This window comes from Bombus flavifrons, chromosome 6 (assembly GCF_040668555.2).
Source record: "Bombus flavifrons isolate JBK064 chromosome 6, iyBomFlav1_principal, whole genome shotgun sequence".
Classification (NCBI taxonomy): domain Eukaryota; kingdom Metazoa; phylum Arthropoda; class Insecta; order Hymenoptera; family Apidae; genus Bombus; species Bombus flavifrons.
The window spans coordinates 3,403,270-3,421,499 of NC_138447.1; the positions used below are offsets into that span (position 1 = coordinate 3,403,270).

At 38.1% G+C, this 18,230-nt stretch overlaps 1 protein-coding gene across 3 annotated transcripts in view; it reads left to right on the forward strand.

The window, feature by feature from the left end:
* The window catches only part of TfAP-2 (transcription factor AP-2), a 200,588-nt gene that overhangs the window by 83,138 nt on the left and 99,220 nt on the right, over nt 1-18,230 (forward strand). Inside the window, exon 3 of one of the 3 annotated variants that reach the window (XM_069115972.1) lies at nt 4,942-5,066. The exons of 1 other annotated variant lie outside the window; for it this stretch is intronic. In XM_069115972.1, coding sequence (XP_068972073.1) covers nt 5,004-5,066 — 63 coding nt within the window. In that variant the 5' untranslated portion in view covers nt 4,942-5,003. The remainder of the gene's footprint in view (nt 1-4,941; nt 5,067-18,230) is intronic. One more of the 3 variants, XM_069115973.1, reaches the window with a different exon arrangement.

The following is an 18,230-nucleotide window of genomic DNA, read 5'->3' on the forward strand; positions in this document are numbered from 1 at the left end:
GATGGATCGTGTTGTAATTCTCGATGATGGCTGATTGTTGCTGCGGTGCAGCGGTTTTGGAAAATTTATGTAAAGTGGTATAAGTTACGATGTTGTTGGCCTGGTATTGGGTATTGTGTAATTATAATAGATGTAGTGCTCGTGAGTGAAGAAATGATGTTATTGCATAGATAATTCTACTATTGCGAGGTGGGTGATATTTTGACTATTGTGAAATTTGAAACTATTTCAAATTCAACTCGAAGATTTGTTTTCTGCGGGAAATATGTAAAGCTGAATCGTGTTATAGATATATGAATTGAAACTCGATAAACGTTTAATACAGAAAGATATAAATGTATGTCTAGATTCAAGAATAATTTGCATAGAATGCAAGTAATAAATGAGATGAAATAAACGCAGGAAATGTTTTATTAAACAAATGATTAAAGATAAACAGATAAGTGATTTATTAAATAATAATTGAAGAACACGTTTCTCACTAACGCTAACGATAGAGCAGTAAATTTTTTCATAAAGAAAGATACACGTTTCAATTTAAAGTACATAGTCGTCTCACACTTGAAAGATGAAGTTCAACTTCGTCGCGATATAGTCTTGGATACCCTTGGTTCTGTCACTCCTTTTGTTCTACCCTTTCTTTGTTGTTTGCAGTTTCTTTAAAGTCTCGGCTACAGAGGAGCATTTACAATTTTTGTTTGAAACAGCAGTTTGAAGTAGCGTTTAAAGTCGACTAATATTATCTTCTGCTTTGTGACGGCGCTTTTACGTATTCCCTTTGCTTCATCTCTTCTATTGTTTTAATCCTTCCCACGCGTTCGTAACTTCTGAAAAGAGCAAAAAAGTACTTATAATTTTTCTACTAAGGAAACATTGATGTTGTTTCGAAAAATAAAATACACTTCGCGGTACTTGCATTTCCGTTATATATACTTCGGTTAAAAACCAGTTGTTTTTCGACAAAAAATAATAAAAGTACATTTACTTTTTATATCTGTGTATATTTTACTAGTTATTATTTTATATTCTTAAGCAAACAAACGAATAGATAGTGGTTGAGGTTTTTTTATTAATCGAAAGAATACGCCAACATTTACGATCATAAAACGAAAGATTAGTTTCAACATGCGTCGAGCAAGATGCTTAGACCGTTCCAAGAATTACGATAATTTAAGTAAATCACATGATGTAATATCAGGTGTTAGGCATCTATGTTGTTTCAGAATTTTTTGCGTAATCCTAATTCCATGGTAGGAAAGCAAATAATTCCGTTCGCCAACCGTTATCCATCGGAATGTAACTCAAGCCAGGTTTTTAATTTTTTTCCCGAGAATATATTCATTTTGGACTTCTCAATAGAACGTTTCCTTTTCCTGTGAATTTGTGGAAGATGTAATATATCGTAATACGAACAATACAAGAAGAATGAAATAAGAAATATGAGATTTTGTACTTCCGATATTTTTCTATATAGATGTACTTACATATTATATGGCGGTCATAGACGTAAAGAATACTAATATCACCATTTAAAGTAATATTATAATGTAGAATAAAGAAGAAGAACGTGCCGATATCAAGATAACAGACTCATCAAATACCACTTGACAAATTTCAAATACCACATTTCATTTTAAATGAAATACACTTGTAACTACAATAATGGTTTCTCTAGTTCAAACATGAATCAGTAATTCATCTAATTTCTTCAAAAACAAATAAAAATTCCGAATTAAAAAGCTTCAAGGTAAACTGAATTCACCACTCTTATCATCGCTTATCAGTTCGCATCATAGATCTTATTAATTAATATAAACCACAAAAACTATCACAAAGTATATAGCATGTCGGGTATCGAGTTCGTCAAATCGTACAGACGGTCAAATATCAATCAACGATGCAATGATTGTCCATTTAGCCAGCTAGCAACAAAGACTTAGACCCACGAACCTCGTACCAAACTGACTCCATATCCAAACAGCGAGACAACGTAGGCCTAGAATGACGAAGCTGATGGTGTACAAGCAATTTCATATTTACGCGGCCAAACAGAAACAGGGAAGCCGAATGCCACGAATCGTGAAACTTGTCGACCGATCGGTTGGCCTGTCGGCGGTGTTGGACACCGGCAGGTTTCCCCATTAGCATCGCTCGACAGGCGAGGTTGTTGGTCCAGTGTGTCTGGTTTCGCGAGCGTGAAGCTCGCGCGTGCTCGTCTCGTGGAACGCAGCCTGGACGTGCAGGATCGTCGGTCGTATCAGCGGCACATGGCGTAGAAACCCATTATGAATATTCAGCCGAGGGTAGCCGGCATGGCTGCGTTCGAATCCATTATTCATCGCCACGACGGCATCAGACCGCGCGCTGCATTTTCCACCGAGTCTGGGACCTGGGTTAGGTCGGGGAGGAAAGAAGGTTACTTACCACTGGCCAAGGAACAGGAATATAGGTGAGCTACGGTCTGGAGAGAGAGAGGAAAAAGAAAAGGTGAGAAGGAATGATTGAGGAACTGGTAGCGGACAAGAGGAAGAGGTTGAAGTAGAGCAGAGATGGAGGGAAGGAAGATTGGAGCGTTGCGAGGAAAAAGTTACGAGGGTAGGAGAAGGAGAGAAGAATAGGAAGATGAGAAAGAGAGACAAAATATGACTAGAGAGAAGAGAGGGATATGGGAAACTTGGAAAAGAGGTCATAAAAATTGCAAAAGGTGAAGGAACGAATCGTGGGGGAGAGGAATGGAAATATGGAAAAATAAGGTACATGTGAAAGAATAGTGACCAGAAAACAGCAGGAGAATATAAATTACAAATATAAGGAACGAAAAATAAAAAATGAGAAAAAGGGAGTTTAAAAAAAGAATTGTTCGTGGTATTTTTATTTGTCCGTTTTCCCTTGGTTCGTCGTGGTCGTTTTCTTCTTTTGGATCTACGTGTGCCTCTTCTGCGCGGTCTCGTTCTCCTTTGGGATCCTCACCCTCTTCACAACCGCTGGTTCCTCTGGTCGTTTCGCGTGGTTTTATTCGTTGGCGGAAAGAATGCGCTTCGTTCAGCCTAGTAATCAGTTCGGGAGAGCCAGCTGAGGGAGAGAATCGCTTACGCAACAGAAACCCGTCGTCAAATTTTTTGAATTCCTGAACGCGCGAAATATACCGGGCTCTCGTGATAGGAATCCATCTTGTAGTAACTTGTTGTTTGTACTACCTGTTCTATGGCAGAAAAATATATTACATTATATTAAGATTATCTTAGTTCTTAATTTCTGGTTAATACATCTAATTAGATTTCTGAATTATTTATATGGATTTCGTTTAATTTTTAACAGTAGAAAGATATTATATCTCTGGTCAATCTAAATCAGAATATAGAAATATATGATATACACTTCGATACAAATAATTTAAAAGATACATGTAATAAATCGTTTCATACGGTACGTATCATAAATAAACAACTTTTCATCAAAGTTCCTGAATCACGACATAATTACTCATTATAATTACAACTTAGTTATAGTGAAAAATCTGTTTCCTTCGATCTTACCTACTCAAAAAGAAAAAAAAGAAGAAGAAAGAGGGAAAATGAGGAACAAAATAATGAAGATGCGTTTTTCAATTCCGTATCGCAAGTAAGCAGCTGGGCAGTTTCTAATTACACGATCCAACGAATGCCCAAGCATACTGGTTATCATCGGTCTGAAGAGTGTTTCACATGAAATTGCGTTCATTATACACGTGACATGTTAAGGACAAGGAAAAGACAAATAGCGTTGCGAAGAAAATAATAAATGGAGCGGAGGAGGAATTCGAAAAAAACATCCGTAGTGATTTACTTGCTTACTTTTTCTCCTAAATCGATATATCGCAGGTATCAGCTGGCTCGATGTTTGAACCGCAAAATTGAAGCTTGAAGCACGCTTCGCAATTATGTAATTCGAGCGAAAAGCTTGTTTGCTGAATTTTATATTTTCATTTTGCTTGAAAAGGGAAGGGACTCCATTCGAATTTTTTAAAAGTAAATCAATGTGGTGTGATTTGTGACTTTTAGAAAATTAACATGTTTTTATAAATAGTTTACTATAAGTATATAAATCTGAATTACGAGAGAGATGATAGGTACTGCGTAATTTTAATCGAAAGATTTTTCTGTGAAAAAATCCTGCTCGGTGATAAGTCTCGATTTTGAGAATCGGTAGATTAGATAGCGATTATTATTTAAGGAAAGTTTGAATATTATAAGATATATATAATTTATATAATTAATTCCTGTAAGTGAAGACATTGTTTTAATGTTACGATATTCAAGATACATATTTCATCAGATTGATATTTTCTAATTACCATTAATTTAGCACGTTTATCCAATGATAGCAGCCCGATGATAAAACAGTGATAAGCTTCCGCTGATTATTATCGATAACAATATTATTAAATCTTTAGTGACAATATATTAAATGTATTTTGGCAGTGTATTAAATTAAAGTATTAAAGTTGGAAAAGATTCAATTTGCTGTGCTTTAATCAAATAAAAACATAATGTATGTGTTTGCTAAACACACGAAGCCGTATATCACAATTTCTATATAGTGGATAAATCATAGCTTTTATATCTTTGACACAAATAATGGATGTTTCATAAGACAGATCGATAATTCTGTGAAGCACAATGTAATAAGATATATCCTTTTATTAGCGAGACTGTAATTATCAATCAACATTCATGTAACATCTGAATCGTCCATGATCACTTTATGGAGAATTGCAGCTACAAGATTTACGTAATAAAAGAAGCCCATATGGACATCTTTGTTGTTAGAACTATAGTTCATTCACGTAATTTGTATAACGATTCATGAAAATAAAAAGCTTGGAAATTCTTTTTCTATCTTATATGTCTTGTTCAAAATTAGTTTATTTGATCGCTAACTAGGCGTTTCGTCTTGTTCTAGGTAAGTTGTGACCGGAGAACCGCGGTGAACGTTTGGATAATATTTCGGCGGTAGAGCTCAGAATGACGTTCAGATGCATGCCAGCCTTTCAGACACTTGGAGGCGGTGACTGCGGTGCATCCTGGGTAAGTGTGTTGTTCTTATGTAACTTGGTTGCCGCAATCCCTGTGAACGAAACGTCACACAGACTTATGCGTTTCGACCTTTCTTCCATGCGATTCCGCAAAAGAATTTGTATTTCGCGCTCATCCAGACACATTTTCAACGCCTCTTGCAATTTTCTAGTCAGTCAAAGATGATCTGCTAGACGTGCAACGCTTTGAGATAGTTATGAAATCAGAGATTGAAAAAGACTTGGAGTAGCTATTAGAATACGACAATGCAATGTTAAAAAAATGACAAACTTTAATATTTTTATTCATTTTAAAATAATGGGAGTTCTACTGTACGTGAATTACAAATTATTCAATAACTTTACATAAATCATGTGAACAATTACTACTTTTAAATATCGTATTTAGGTAATCGTCGACTTGTATATTTTAATATTCTAATTTTCACTCGAAAATCGTTTTCGATTACCCTCGTAACAGCTCGAGTTAGCAGTTAAAAAATGAAATCTCTCCCTCGCGTATCTTCGGAAGGATCAATGAAAACCTTATTTTCTCTGTTGCATGTTCGTTCATTTGTTTACTTATCTCTCGACTGCATCGTTCGACACGGCACGTTAAGTTTGTCCGGTTTCGTAGCATGTTTCCTGATTTCATTGTCGGTGAGATAGCATGATCTCTGTTAATTTAAACGAGAACGCGATCTCTTTTCTCGATTATCCACTCGCTTGAATGGTCTCAGAATTACATTTGAGACTTTGTATCAATGAATGGTAAAAGAAATAGGAGAATAAATAAAGGATAGGGTCATGAAGAACTACTAAACGTTGAACGCGTCTATGATATCTCGTTGAAATAATTCTTGTCTTTTACGATTAATAGATAGCCTCGTTAGCTACTTTGATGGCTGACGTAGATTGTAATAAATAATTCTCAAAGAGATTAGGTATCCATAAACGCGACTATAAGTTTTCTTTGACGTTTAATGAAATTACTATATTTTCATAACCATCGATATTTACATTACACATACATTTTCAGATTCGTTTCGAATTTTACCAATATAATCAGGATAGCCCTGTCTTGTCACAGTTCCAATAGAATTTTATAATGTTTGTAACACACATAATACATATATACCTATTTGAAAAAAGTTTCTATAAGTTTTCAAACACTTTCACGAGCTGCTATACTTTATTAAATCAGCAAAACACAAATCCCTATGCGAATGAATAACAAAATCTTTTTAACGAAATTTCTAAACTCCTGGAAATTTAAATCCGTGCAAACGGATAAGAAAAATTAACGGACTACGACCCTGCACGCGTTAACTAAAGCATTTTCATGAAACCAAAACTATGGCGAGTTTTACGGAAAGAGGACCGGCTCGCCATTATTTGCCAGTAAACCTGATAATTAATTCAGCGACTTTAAACCACTGCAGGAAGCGGCAGTGCGAAAGAAAGATTCAATTAAAGGTACAATGCTCTTTTCGTCGCTATCGTTATTACTTTTTGCGCGAATACAACGACACAATCGTCGATGATGAAATTTGCTATATGCATCGGGAACGCCGATGCATAAACCACTATTTTCCTTGGAACGAAACGCTTGTTCTATTTGCCTGTCATTGTTTCCATTAATTCTGTTTGCGCACCAGAAAGTTTTCCATGCTCAAGGAACCAGAGAAAACTGCGAAAAAGGCACCGTCTAATTGTTACTCGTTGAATGAGAATAACGTAATTATAACAAGCCCTTTTCATTGACCTCGCTAAACGCAGAAGGTTTTGTACTTACATCGAAAAGAAATTGCGAAATCTCTTTCATCGTGGAATAAAATCTATTGCTGTGTGTGCATTCTTGACAGATATTTGCTAAACGCAAACTAAGAATTAGTGCCTTAAAATGTTCTATGTCTATATAGTATTTAATTCATCGGATAACATATCTAATTTATTGGATGTGAGAAACTTCAAGAGATGAAATTAAAAATTTAGCAGACTTTTCGAATCAGATCTTGCCAGACATAATAGAAATCGCTTTGCATATTTAGTGCAATAGTAAATTCCGTGGTTGTGCAACCTCCCCTGAGCGATTATCATTCATAGCGTTTAATTCCGGCGTTCAATCTACTCACGATTTTCAATGCAAAATTAACCGTGTAGCAAAAAATATTTGAATTACAGAAATGGTATTAGACAGCTTCAAGCCGATACGTGTACTAACTGTCTCGAAAAGGTTAAACATATTAATTTTAATCTTTAAACACGTCGTTACTCAATATACGTACTCAATGGCGACTAAAAGTTACTCGAGAATTGTTATTAAGAATTATGAATTTATATAACTTTCAAGAGAATACCACAAGAAAGCAATTACTCGGTTTGTTATTTCGTTTGAAACTGCAATTACAATGTTGTACGTGATAAACTTAAATTTTTCTTCTAGTAAGAAAATGTATTTCTCTTAAGAAATAAAACAGTCGTAAAATCTGCTTATCTGTCATCAAGGAGTTGTTGTACCAACAATTGAGACAAATTGATTCTTTATTTTATGATACTATAGCAAAATAATTTAATTCAAATTTAAATCATTAGCAATAGTTTCTGTACTCGTGAAAAATGTTAACTATTTATGTTGCAAAATTATTTCAAAAAGTATTCAGCGTTGTACAAAAACGGTGCCTGAAGAGAAAAAGAAAACAACCCTGAAAAGAGATGAGATCTAGTTCTCAACCAACGAAAAACATTTAAGTGAGATTTCAAAGGGGTGGAAATATTTTTTACGGATCATCAAGTAACGAATTAAAACACAAAGTGGAATATCGAGCGGTCAGTAAAAGCGAGATTCGCGGAATTATAGAAACGGGAAACGAGGTCGGCAGCAGCCATTTGCCGCGGATAATAAACGCGATAAAAAGCCAACTTAACGCGGCTGCGCGGTCGTGAAGTTTGCGGGTACGAACGAAGGATTCAAATCTACCTTCTTATTCTCATTCCGTTGTTATTACTTTGTTTCCTTTCTCCCCTCTTTCCGAGGCGAGTAAATAACTCCTCGTTTACTCACCCTACCCCCAAGTTTATAATGGAGATTATCTTATTTGCCTGTTGAGACTCGTTTCAATCCGCCAGGCGAAGTCCGAGTCCTCGCTTGGTTCTTGGGAAAACGACGAGAAAACCGAAGGAAAGTCGCGAGCCTTTGCGAAACAGAGAAAAAGGGGATGTTACTGTGGAAAAATAAGGAAATGATCGTGGTTAGATTTAATGAAATCCTCGGTGCTCTGTCGAGTTCCATGACATTTGGGAATAATATATCGTTCTCTGAAAAATTGAAACATCGAAACGAATTGGTGTCTTTCAGTCTAGATAAAAAAAAGGACGTAGAATTATAGAGTTTTATGTGGAATATGACATTTCGCGTGCATTTGTAGTCTTCCCTCACTATCTTCGAACCATCACGATCATCACCATACCACTACATATATATTAAAATATATACGGTTACAGAATATAACAACTTCCAAGTCATACAGCACCACGTAGGATTTAAACGCGTGTTCCATTACTCAGAATCCCTCACTTCATCCTTTGCATCCACCTAAAAACCGTATTCAACTTTCGTCACGGACGAGGACCGTAAATCTGAAACAAGCCGCAAATTAATACGATTTGCCGATTTTTCGACACTCCGATCATCGAGATCTTACTCCTGTCCTTGTATTTCACGAGTATTTCCCCACACTGTGTGATTGCCGATCCACCAGTCGTTCCATCCGTTTCTAGCCATTCGATGCAGCCAACGAATCGCGCGTAGAGCTGCACCTTGCAATTACGCAGAAAGGCGGTCCACCCACTCCGCGACTTCGCTGGTTGCGGCACGGCGTAACAGGGCCCCTCCACGGCTTCTTTTCCCCCTCGCTGACCCCCGCGTGCAGTTTCATTATTAATTATCAGGTCGCCAGTGTGTTATTAGTGCACTAGGAGAAACCGCCCGCCTCGCGGCGCGACTCAATTCGAAGGAAGAAGCGGCCCGATCCTTAAGCCGACGATGATAAATAACGACGTGGCGGATACACGCGCACGTATAATCTGCTGCACGGTCGTTTTGAGTGACACGCGGCTGTAATTACTATTATCAATTAGCGGACGGCAGAGGAGATTTATGAATTAAGAATAAAAGCTGCCGTCGAAGATACTTTCATATCTTCTATCCTTGAGTGTTTAATCTTTGGCGTGATGTAGATTTTCGAGATTGTTCTACCGATGAAATTTTACTTCCATTCTTATATCGTTTTCAACGATAGGAAATTTCATCGTTATAGTGCTTTCATCTATAATCGGATTTTTCTTTGTTCGCGAGGATAGGATATTGGCAGATTGTTTTGTCGAACAAAGTCGCTTCGTCTTGAGTAAAAGTGAAAATAAAACTTTCCATCGTCTAAAAAAATGAGAAAGATTGAAAGCATCCAAAAATTATCGTACCTACTCCTCTCGTATTTCTCTCAAGAATGAAGAATCTTTCAACCGCTGTGCCGATCTTGATGGACACCTGTTCCGCGAGACATAGCTCCCCGTAAAAAGGAGTTGGCGATGGAAGGCGCGCCAGATTCCCTCGAGGAAGGAGATCAACAATCCCGTCAGAGATTTACAACGATGCACACGAGCGTTCCTAGTTGCAATCTAGCGTTAAGCCATTTAATGCCGCGTGAGACGCGTAATTATCATATTCAAATTGTCAGGTATGCTTCCGGGGCAACGAATCGCGTTAATGACTCGCGTGTACCGTACCCATGTCGACGTCGTTGGCCACGATGTCCAGTGGGTATACCAGTCGAATGACGATCCTACACCAGTCAATTGGTATTTAACAATTATCGGAAGAACGATAATTAGAAACGAAAGAAGAAAGACACGAAAGACACACGGAAGCAGAAACAGGAGAAGGTCGTAGACCTTTTCTCTTCTAATTATTGGCTGATAATTAATGTGACGTAATTAAAAAGGCGAAACGACGCGGACAAATGGCGGCGACTTGGCGTGGCATTGGCCGACCTGCGTGCATCGCGTTTAGCCTGCCGTTCGTTTTTCTCGCATAACGAACTCATTTATTTCTACACAGTAATGTACGACAATGCAGACCGGTCGAACTACGACACGAAACAAAGCACGCTGTGGCTGGTCGGCGCGCGCCTATACGCCAGAAACCGCTTCTTAGCAAACGAGCTGCGCGCCGGCACCCTGAGGGGCGGCGAGTATTTCACCAGAATTTACGTTGCGTTTCACGCTGCTAATACCGCCGTAGTATAATTATAATTAGCGGGCTACGCCCTTCACACCGCCCCTTGGAAAGTTCGCTGTGTCGGATACCTGGCGCGCGTATCCTTCACCTTGATGTCCGGCGACCGGCTCGATGGCCGCGTCGCTATGTTGCTCTTGTTTTCGCGTCGTCGCGTCGCGTCAGCCCGGTTTCACCTCGACTCTGCATCTTTTATTGCGATTAGCTTATCTTTTTCGACGCTTCCAACGGAATCTCTGTATGTTTTCTGTGATGAAAGATCATCATTTAACGCGAAAATGGAGATTTTTGGTCTGGCTGAATTAAGAAAATATCGTGGAAATATGGTAGCCTTGAGCGATAATTTGTCGAACAACAACTACGACATCGTAACATTGACATATTACAAGATATGGGTTGCATGTGGACATACATAAACTACTTTTCATATTTAAAACATTTTAAGGCAAATAGTATTATCAACTGATTTGTAATGTACAAAATTTACTCGTAGCAAACCTGTTGCTGCTACACAAGAGAATTTATTATTGCTGATAACTTGTAATTTGCAACTTGCGAAATTTCACTAGTAATATTAGTCCAATTCTGCAAGTTTTGAAAAATAATATGGTGATACAAAAGTTGGATGTCAATTAAAAATGAAATTCATTAGAAAGTTACTTTGGCGAGTAAAAACGAAGGTCGAACATCCACACGATACATTTTTTTATACAATGTTTATACGAATATTTGTATACGACGGTGGTGGTAGGTACATAGATATTGGCCAAAAGCTTTTACCCTTTTCACGGGAAAAATTTGAAGCCGAATTACACGACAAACAATATATGCACATTTGTACATTTGTTCGACAGATATCGTATTTTTCTACAATTTGCAAGCGAGAAAAAAATGCACAGATTGTAAATCAGATTACATATTGTAGAATTGCAAATTTGTAACTGTGAATGCCGCACCGAGCGAAATGTATTTTTTCCCCTCAGAAACTTTTTTTAACCGCTATATGAAAAATTTATCTTTCGATGTTTCATTTGCTGTTTCAAGTTCAATGACTCTGTCGCTCGCTGTAGTTTTCCCTCGTTCATTCATAAACCTATCGTTGAAAATCATCTAAAACTCTTGTCTTTTACAAATAATCTACAAATAATTTTTCATACCAAAAAAACAAAAGGGAATCGGACGGTAATATTTTTTAATCAAATAGACAAGGGAAACTTTCTTCGATCTTCGATCTTCGATCCTACGGAAACTAACCTTTCGTTCGAAATTCCGTATCGACATCGTTATCAAGATTTCCTGGCAAAACTGCGCTGCGAATCGAAGATCCTATCCACATATAAAGCCTATCAAAATATTCCAATCTACGGGCAGAGATACCGAGAGCTTTGGCTTCGGCTCTGGCCGAATCCCGTCCGATCGAAACTTCGATCACGCCCAGCGCGTCTGTCCAAGGGATCCAGAATGGATCCTGATCGAGATCGCCCGCGTTCAAAAGGGAGGCAGATGCAAAACAAGCGGCGTTTCGCCTCTCCGCTTGTCCGCCACTTAGCGCGCCGCGATCATGGAGTTTCCATGGGCAGCGTTCTGCACGGCATGACACCGGCCAATCGCGCAAAATTACGTGGAGAGGCCGACAGAAACGGAGGGAAAAAGGAGGGAAGCGAGCTGGCACAGGGTGAACAGGGTAAAGGAGGGGAGGGAGAGAAAGGAGACGAAGAAGGAAGAGAAGCCTCGGCTCGATGGTGGCCAAGAGAAGAAAGAAGAGACGAAAAAGAGGAGAAAGAGAATGGTGCGCGTGCCTCGGGGCGAAGTCTTGGGCCTCGCGTGCCCAGGCATGGCCTCGTCTCACTCTCGAGCGTTCGCGGTCAGAGGTCATCATCGAGCACGAGCCACCTTGGGGTTCTCAACCTCCCCTCGGTGTTGCCGACGCCGATATAAAACTGCCTCATTAAAGGCGTTTGCGAATTCCGAGCGTGCCTCGAATCGAAGACGAGTTAGCCGGATTTGATGGGGGCCTTCGAATATGAGAACGTCTTACGCCGATTTCCTCGCATTTTTCGTTCGCTTTGTGTATTTTTTTTCTTTTTCCTTTTTTCTTTTCGTAGTACAAGTTGAATTGCTATTCTCTGACTTAAAATTCTATTACGAATAAACTGTTGTTCTCGATCCATCAGCAGCACTTGACAGTACCTCGGATAGTAATATCTCGGATCACCGTAGGAAAAATGATAAATCTTCAGCAAAGCCGCATAGACGCTATAGATGACTGGTTTTAAACCACCCTAATCAGATATCATAAACCATAAACCACCCTAATCAGATAAACATCAAACTGATCGTGCGTCTTCTCGCCAGTGCTCGCGATGTTTGCATATCGTCGTCCAATCGCCTTCTAAGCGTTTCAATAAACTATCGCGTAAAAGCAATAATTAACCGTACAGGTAAAAGCGATTCCGGAGCGAAGGCAGCTGATCGTGCATTAAGATCATCCGTAAAGGGCGACGCATGACGGTCATTAACAAAAATTTCGTCCGCGGGATCGGCGACTCATTCATTTTGCTTAATAACTATAAATTACGGGTTATCTCGATCGGCTTCGTGACCGGCAAGTCCTATGAATTTCAGCGTGAACGGGAACGTGGCACCCCCGTGTAACCTTGCTAGTCTAATGCGCGCGATTAAATCGCCATCGCCGATGGACACGGAAAAAAGGGACTAACACGGCGAAACGAAAGAAAGAACGAACAAACTGAAGAAAGAAAAGAAGAAAGGGGGAGATGGTTGGCGTACCGTGGTACAGGGCAAGAAGATTTTTCTAAACCAATATGTCGGCTTGTAATCAGGCTAAGTGGCCCGTTCGCTGTTTTAATGCCATAAACACCGCCCAAGCTCGGAACTTGTTTGCGATCGAGAAACGATCGCGCATTAAGCTGGAAGTATGCACGCGGCGTATCGGTAGGACGCGGCCAGTTTTTCCACGGAGCTTAACGGGAACAGTCTTAAATCATACACTTAAACCGATCATTACAGAATGTCTTGAATCAGTTACGTTTTAACGGGGGGATATTTATTACCGTCAGCTAGGGAGATAAGGTCCCTCCTCTACCCCTTTTGTATCCCACCCCTTTATCTAGACCGGTCAATTAGTCGGTTAAACATATGACGGTATCCGAAACCGGTTTCCACGCGGAGCGTATGGATTTTTGTTTAGATGCTAATTATTTCCTGCCTCTTTTTGGCTCTGCCGCCGAAAATTATTTGCTGAATAAAAGATCATGGATCGAATATAAAAACGAAAATCACGCGTACAAGTCGCGAGGAGAATGGATATGACGTGAAAAAGGATTTTTAGATGATTTGAGGAAAGTATTTGAGCTAGAAAATAATTATGAAAGTGTGTTTGAGCTGATTCGTGGAAGTTAAACAACCATAATATCATTATCTAAGAATACTGGCTTCACTTTAAAATTGAAGATATGTAATTTCTACATTTCGAATTATTTATATACGATATTTACGATATACAATATGTTTATTTGTATACAATATTTCTTCTTCAAAGTGTTATGTTTGAATGTAGGAATATAGTTACATTTATGTTTGGTATATTGGTGTTTCTTTGGCCATGGTCATCGTGATTTGTAACTATGCTCTCCAGATAATTCAGAAAACGTGGGTAATGGTAGAGATCTATAAACGCTAGTTTCAGAAGCTCTTCAGATACGACAGCGGAAGCCGGTAATGGAGTCGGTAAGCAAGATATCTGCGGGAAGTTGAGAGGATAACGAAAGATTTTATACTTACTTTATTTTCTCAGTAGATGGTCGTAGTATGTATTGCTGTGTAACGCGTATTGATTTGAAACACATCCACTTAAGTTTCTTAAGTTTCGGTGTTTTTATTTATACATCAAATATTCGTTCATTAATTTCCTTTTATGTAACTATAAATAGGTCACGTTAATAATTGTTGTAAATATTTCATCAATGTTATTAAATATAATCTCTAAAACATATATATCATGAAATTATCTATTACGTTTGTTTACAATAATTAACAATAAAATACTCAGGACAACTAACTTCAATCAACTCTCCATCAACTAGCGAATGAAATTAAATCAGAAACCAATTTATTTATCTGCCAACTTCCTTATTTTGTCATCTTGATTAATTATTTTCACCAATTATTTCATATTCGTTATAACTAAACCCTCAAATTAAGATCACATTCATGATATGTGCATTACTGAAGTTTTAAATTACACGCTATATGATCCACGATCAAACCTAAAAGTTCTTCATCGTGACAGTTTTCGAACGAATCTAAACATTGTTCCCTTGATCAACCCCTATCACGTTCTTATACTCCGACAAACAACACCAATTAACGTTACTACTGAATCGAGTCCGATCTCAGATACGAACGTGTTTGCTTTCAGGGTTGCGTACTTTTATCGGAAAATAGTCTCGCCATTATGGATTGCACAAAGGGTGCAAAGACTATTGAGCAGGTGGCGAGACTCACTCGTCCCGAATTGTCCAGCGAGCGAGTCACGTCGAATAGCGTTCCGCGAGAAATATGCAAGCTCACCGTAGAAACGGTCGATTATCGGCGGCAATATCGTGTGACGGATAGCTTTTGAGATTTACGCGAAGATACCAGCCGTGTCTTTTCTTTCGCGGAACGAAGAAACGGCTAAAGACATTTTCTTACCGTTAGCCCGATAGGATCTCCTTATTGATAGAGTCCGCGAGGGGCGAGGAATTTTTAATTAGCCCGGAGCACGTCGATTAAATCTTGTCGAGTAATTACGAGCCGGCCTCGTCAGCCAACAGCTATCGAGCCTCGTAACCGTGGCCGCGTTCGGGCAACTTCTTGCTTTCGTTTCGCGATACGCGTTCGAGTTTCAACGGTGGCCTTTTATCTTTCGATGACAGTTGCGAATCTTCTTGCGCCACTGATAATTATATCTCGGTACAAGTAACCTCCGTTGCCCCAACTTTTCAAGATACGAGAGGATAGAGATGATATTAGTTCGAATTGAAATTTTGACAACTCGAGTTAGTTCACTATCGATTCTCAGTTCGCTATATCAACGTTCCGACAGATTTATTCGCATTAGACTTGTTAATGCTGAGAATAAAATCTCTGAAGTTAAAAGACAGTAAGAGAATTATAGTTTACGTATTATGCGGGCTAGAGAGATAGGATCCAAATCGAAGTTTGCTTTTAATTAATCGTGAATGCATCAATTACTTTCACTTAGAGTTTCCCCTGATAATTATTATTTTATGTAAGTGCAATCACGAACCCAGATTCGAATCGCATTGTATTTCCAATGTGAAAGTGCGCACTACTCGCCGATAACAGATATAATTTTGCCGAGAATGCCACGGTTCTTGCTACTTTTGTTATTTTATTCTTCTTTCAGTCAATTTCTGTACGATAATTCCTTTCACTCTTTCAGAAGATTTTCTTTCCTTTTCTTACGAGAAGATAATAAATCGCAGGTTTTTCAAAGCGTGTTAACTTTATATCGAATTGTTATAAGAAATTAAGTTGTAAGAAGATAAATACTACAAAAGATAAATGAATATTTTAAGGCTGCTTTACGTAACTTTTTTCTGTCTTATGTGACGAAGATGTAAAGTGTAACGATCGATGCAAGGAGGCATTTGAGGCATAAAACACCCAACATAATGTCAGTGACATGCATCCTTCAAGCTCGCGCTAGATGTAATCAAAGAGGCTTGATTTGCAATTAATAACTCCTTCGTTGATGATTCTTGATGATCTTTGACGGTCGGTTCTTTTGGCCTGTTAATGAATGTGTCTCGATTCATGAGTCAAGATTTACGATCCTCTCTTCAGTTCTGTATCATGCAACGTAAGAACAACGTGTCTTCCCTTTTCTTACTTTTGTTGCGGCTCGAATTGAAAAGTAACGATAAAAATATAAAACGAATCGGTCTTTACGGAGTTTATAACTCCATCATAGCCTTTCGTACTTGTACTCGACAAACGTAAGAATCAATCGTTATTAAGCTTAGCAGTATTTAAAAATGCGTAAATTTTAATGGTTTATGTATCTATATTTTTTATAATTAATCGAGGCAAGTTCTCAAATTTATTTCGCTTCCTCACTTTTGCCAATAATTCTACAATTTTATAAAAATATAAATTGACACGAACATTCATCGTCTAATAATAAATTACTCTTTAAAACATTTCCAATAAACTTTTAAGTTCAATAAAATCCAATTTCCCTGGTTATAAAAGCAACGCAATATTCGCTGTTAAAGAAGGAAGCAGCACGAATTGATCGATAAATATGATCTCACTGGCAACAAGTTGAAGCTAGAACAATCCGGACGTGCAGAGAAAAAGAATGTCGGATAAATTAATCCTGACTTCGTGGCTACGATCCCGATCTTTTTTCGCGTTGTCACTTCTGTCGTCGGGCATGGATCTCAAAAGGAATACGCACGATCAAATATCTCACGTGTGGCGTGTCAGCCGGTTAGAAAGTCCGCTAGCTCGATCCTCGAAAATGTCCCTCATGCATTAATCATTGTCTAGCTCGCGCGATTCTCTAACAACGCTGTTCGATTTCAATGAGTGCGCACTGTTCCGTACCGACAAGGTGGAAGAGCTAGAATAGCGAACAAGATTGATAAATAGGTTTCTGTGTTATAGCGTATCGTTGCTGATGAATAAATTTCGATTTCTGTTCCTCTCTTTTCTTTTCTTTTTTTCCGAGAAAAAAGATTCTAAATACATGAGTGGAAGAATAATTTTCTAATAGAGTCGTTTATCAAGCGTTTTCCGTCATAGTCTATTGAAAATATCGTTTTGCATTTTATTTTGCTTTTACGGCATATAATCAACGAGAATGTAATTAATATAAAAATCATTTCGCAAGTATAAGTTAGGAGACATTGTGAGAAAAACTGTACATAGAATAAATATTCTATATTTTATACCAAAATACATTGATTGTTACACAGAGGTTTCCAGCGTTGTTACATTTTTTGTGATAACCGGTATTTTAAAGTAAAAGTTTATTTAATAAGCATAACGTGCAGTAGTGTGGATTATAGAGCTCGGTGTTATTAAACTTTTTATGAAAAATTTTTTAATAATGTATAATTTAAAGCGAAATATAATTAAAAGTTGAGCTGAAACGTTCCAGCTCTGTGTATCTTTGATGAAACGAATAGGTACTACCTGAGCTTATTAAATTCGATTTAAATAACCGAATTATAGGCAGCGTGATTGTTATTTATAATTAAAAAATGTACGAAAAATAATTTATCTTTACATGTTCAATTACCGTATGGTTATTTAAACGATGACACGATCGTAACGATCGTAATTCAGGCGATGGGAATGAAACGTCGGTTACAAAAGAAGCTCGCAGCATTTCCAACGAAGCTCTGCCGTTCATTCACACAGTTATCGCGACGTATCCGTGCCGGAGAAAGAACGTGGAAGCAATTAGGCCATCTCGCCGAGATGAAATCTGCGTGTGAATTGACGGAGCTACGTTGATGATGTCGCCGGAGGATCGATGCGAATAAAAATGAAGTTAAGAATAAAGTTTGACGTTGACCAGTACGCTGTCTCAATCAGACAGCTTAATCTCGTTACTTGGTTTTCAATCAATGCCTCTATAGGGATTTGTAATAGAGGATAAACTAAAATAGAACACTTTTTCTCATAATACGAATAAATTAGAAATCTTTCGCTTCATTGATGTTGAGATATTATTACACAAGCTGTTTAAAGCTTGAAGTAAAATTGAAAGGTTATGATTCTTAACTTCGTTTATTGATCCGTGTTATTTTCTTACTGCTTTCTGTTGTCTCATAAAGTGACGTA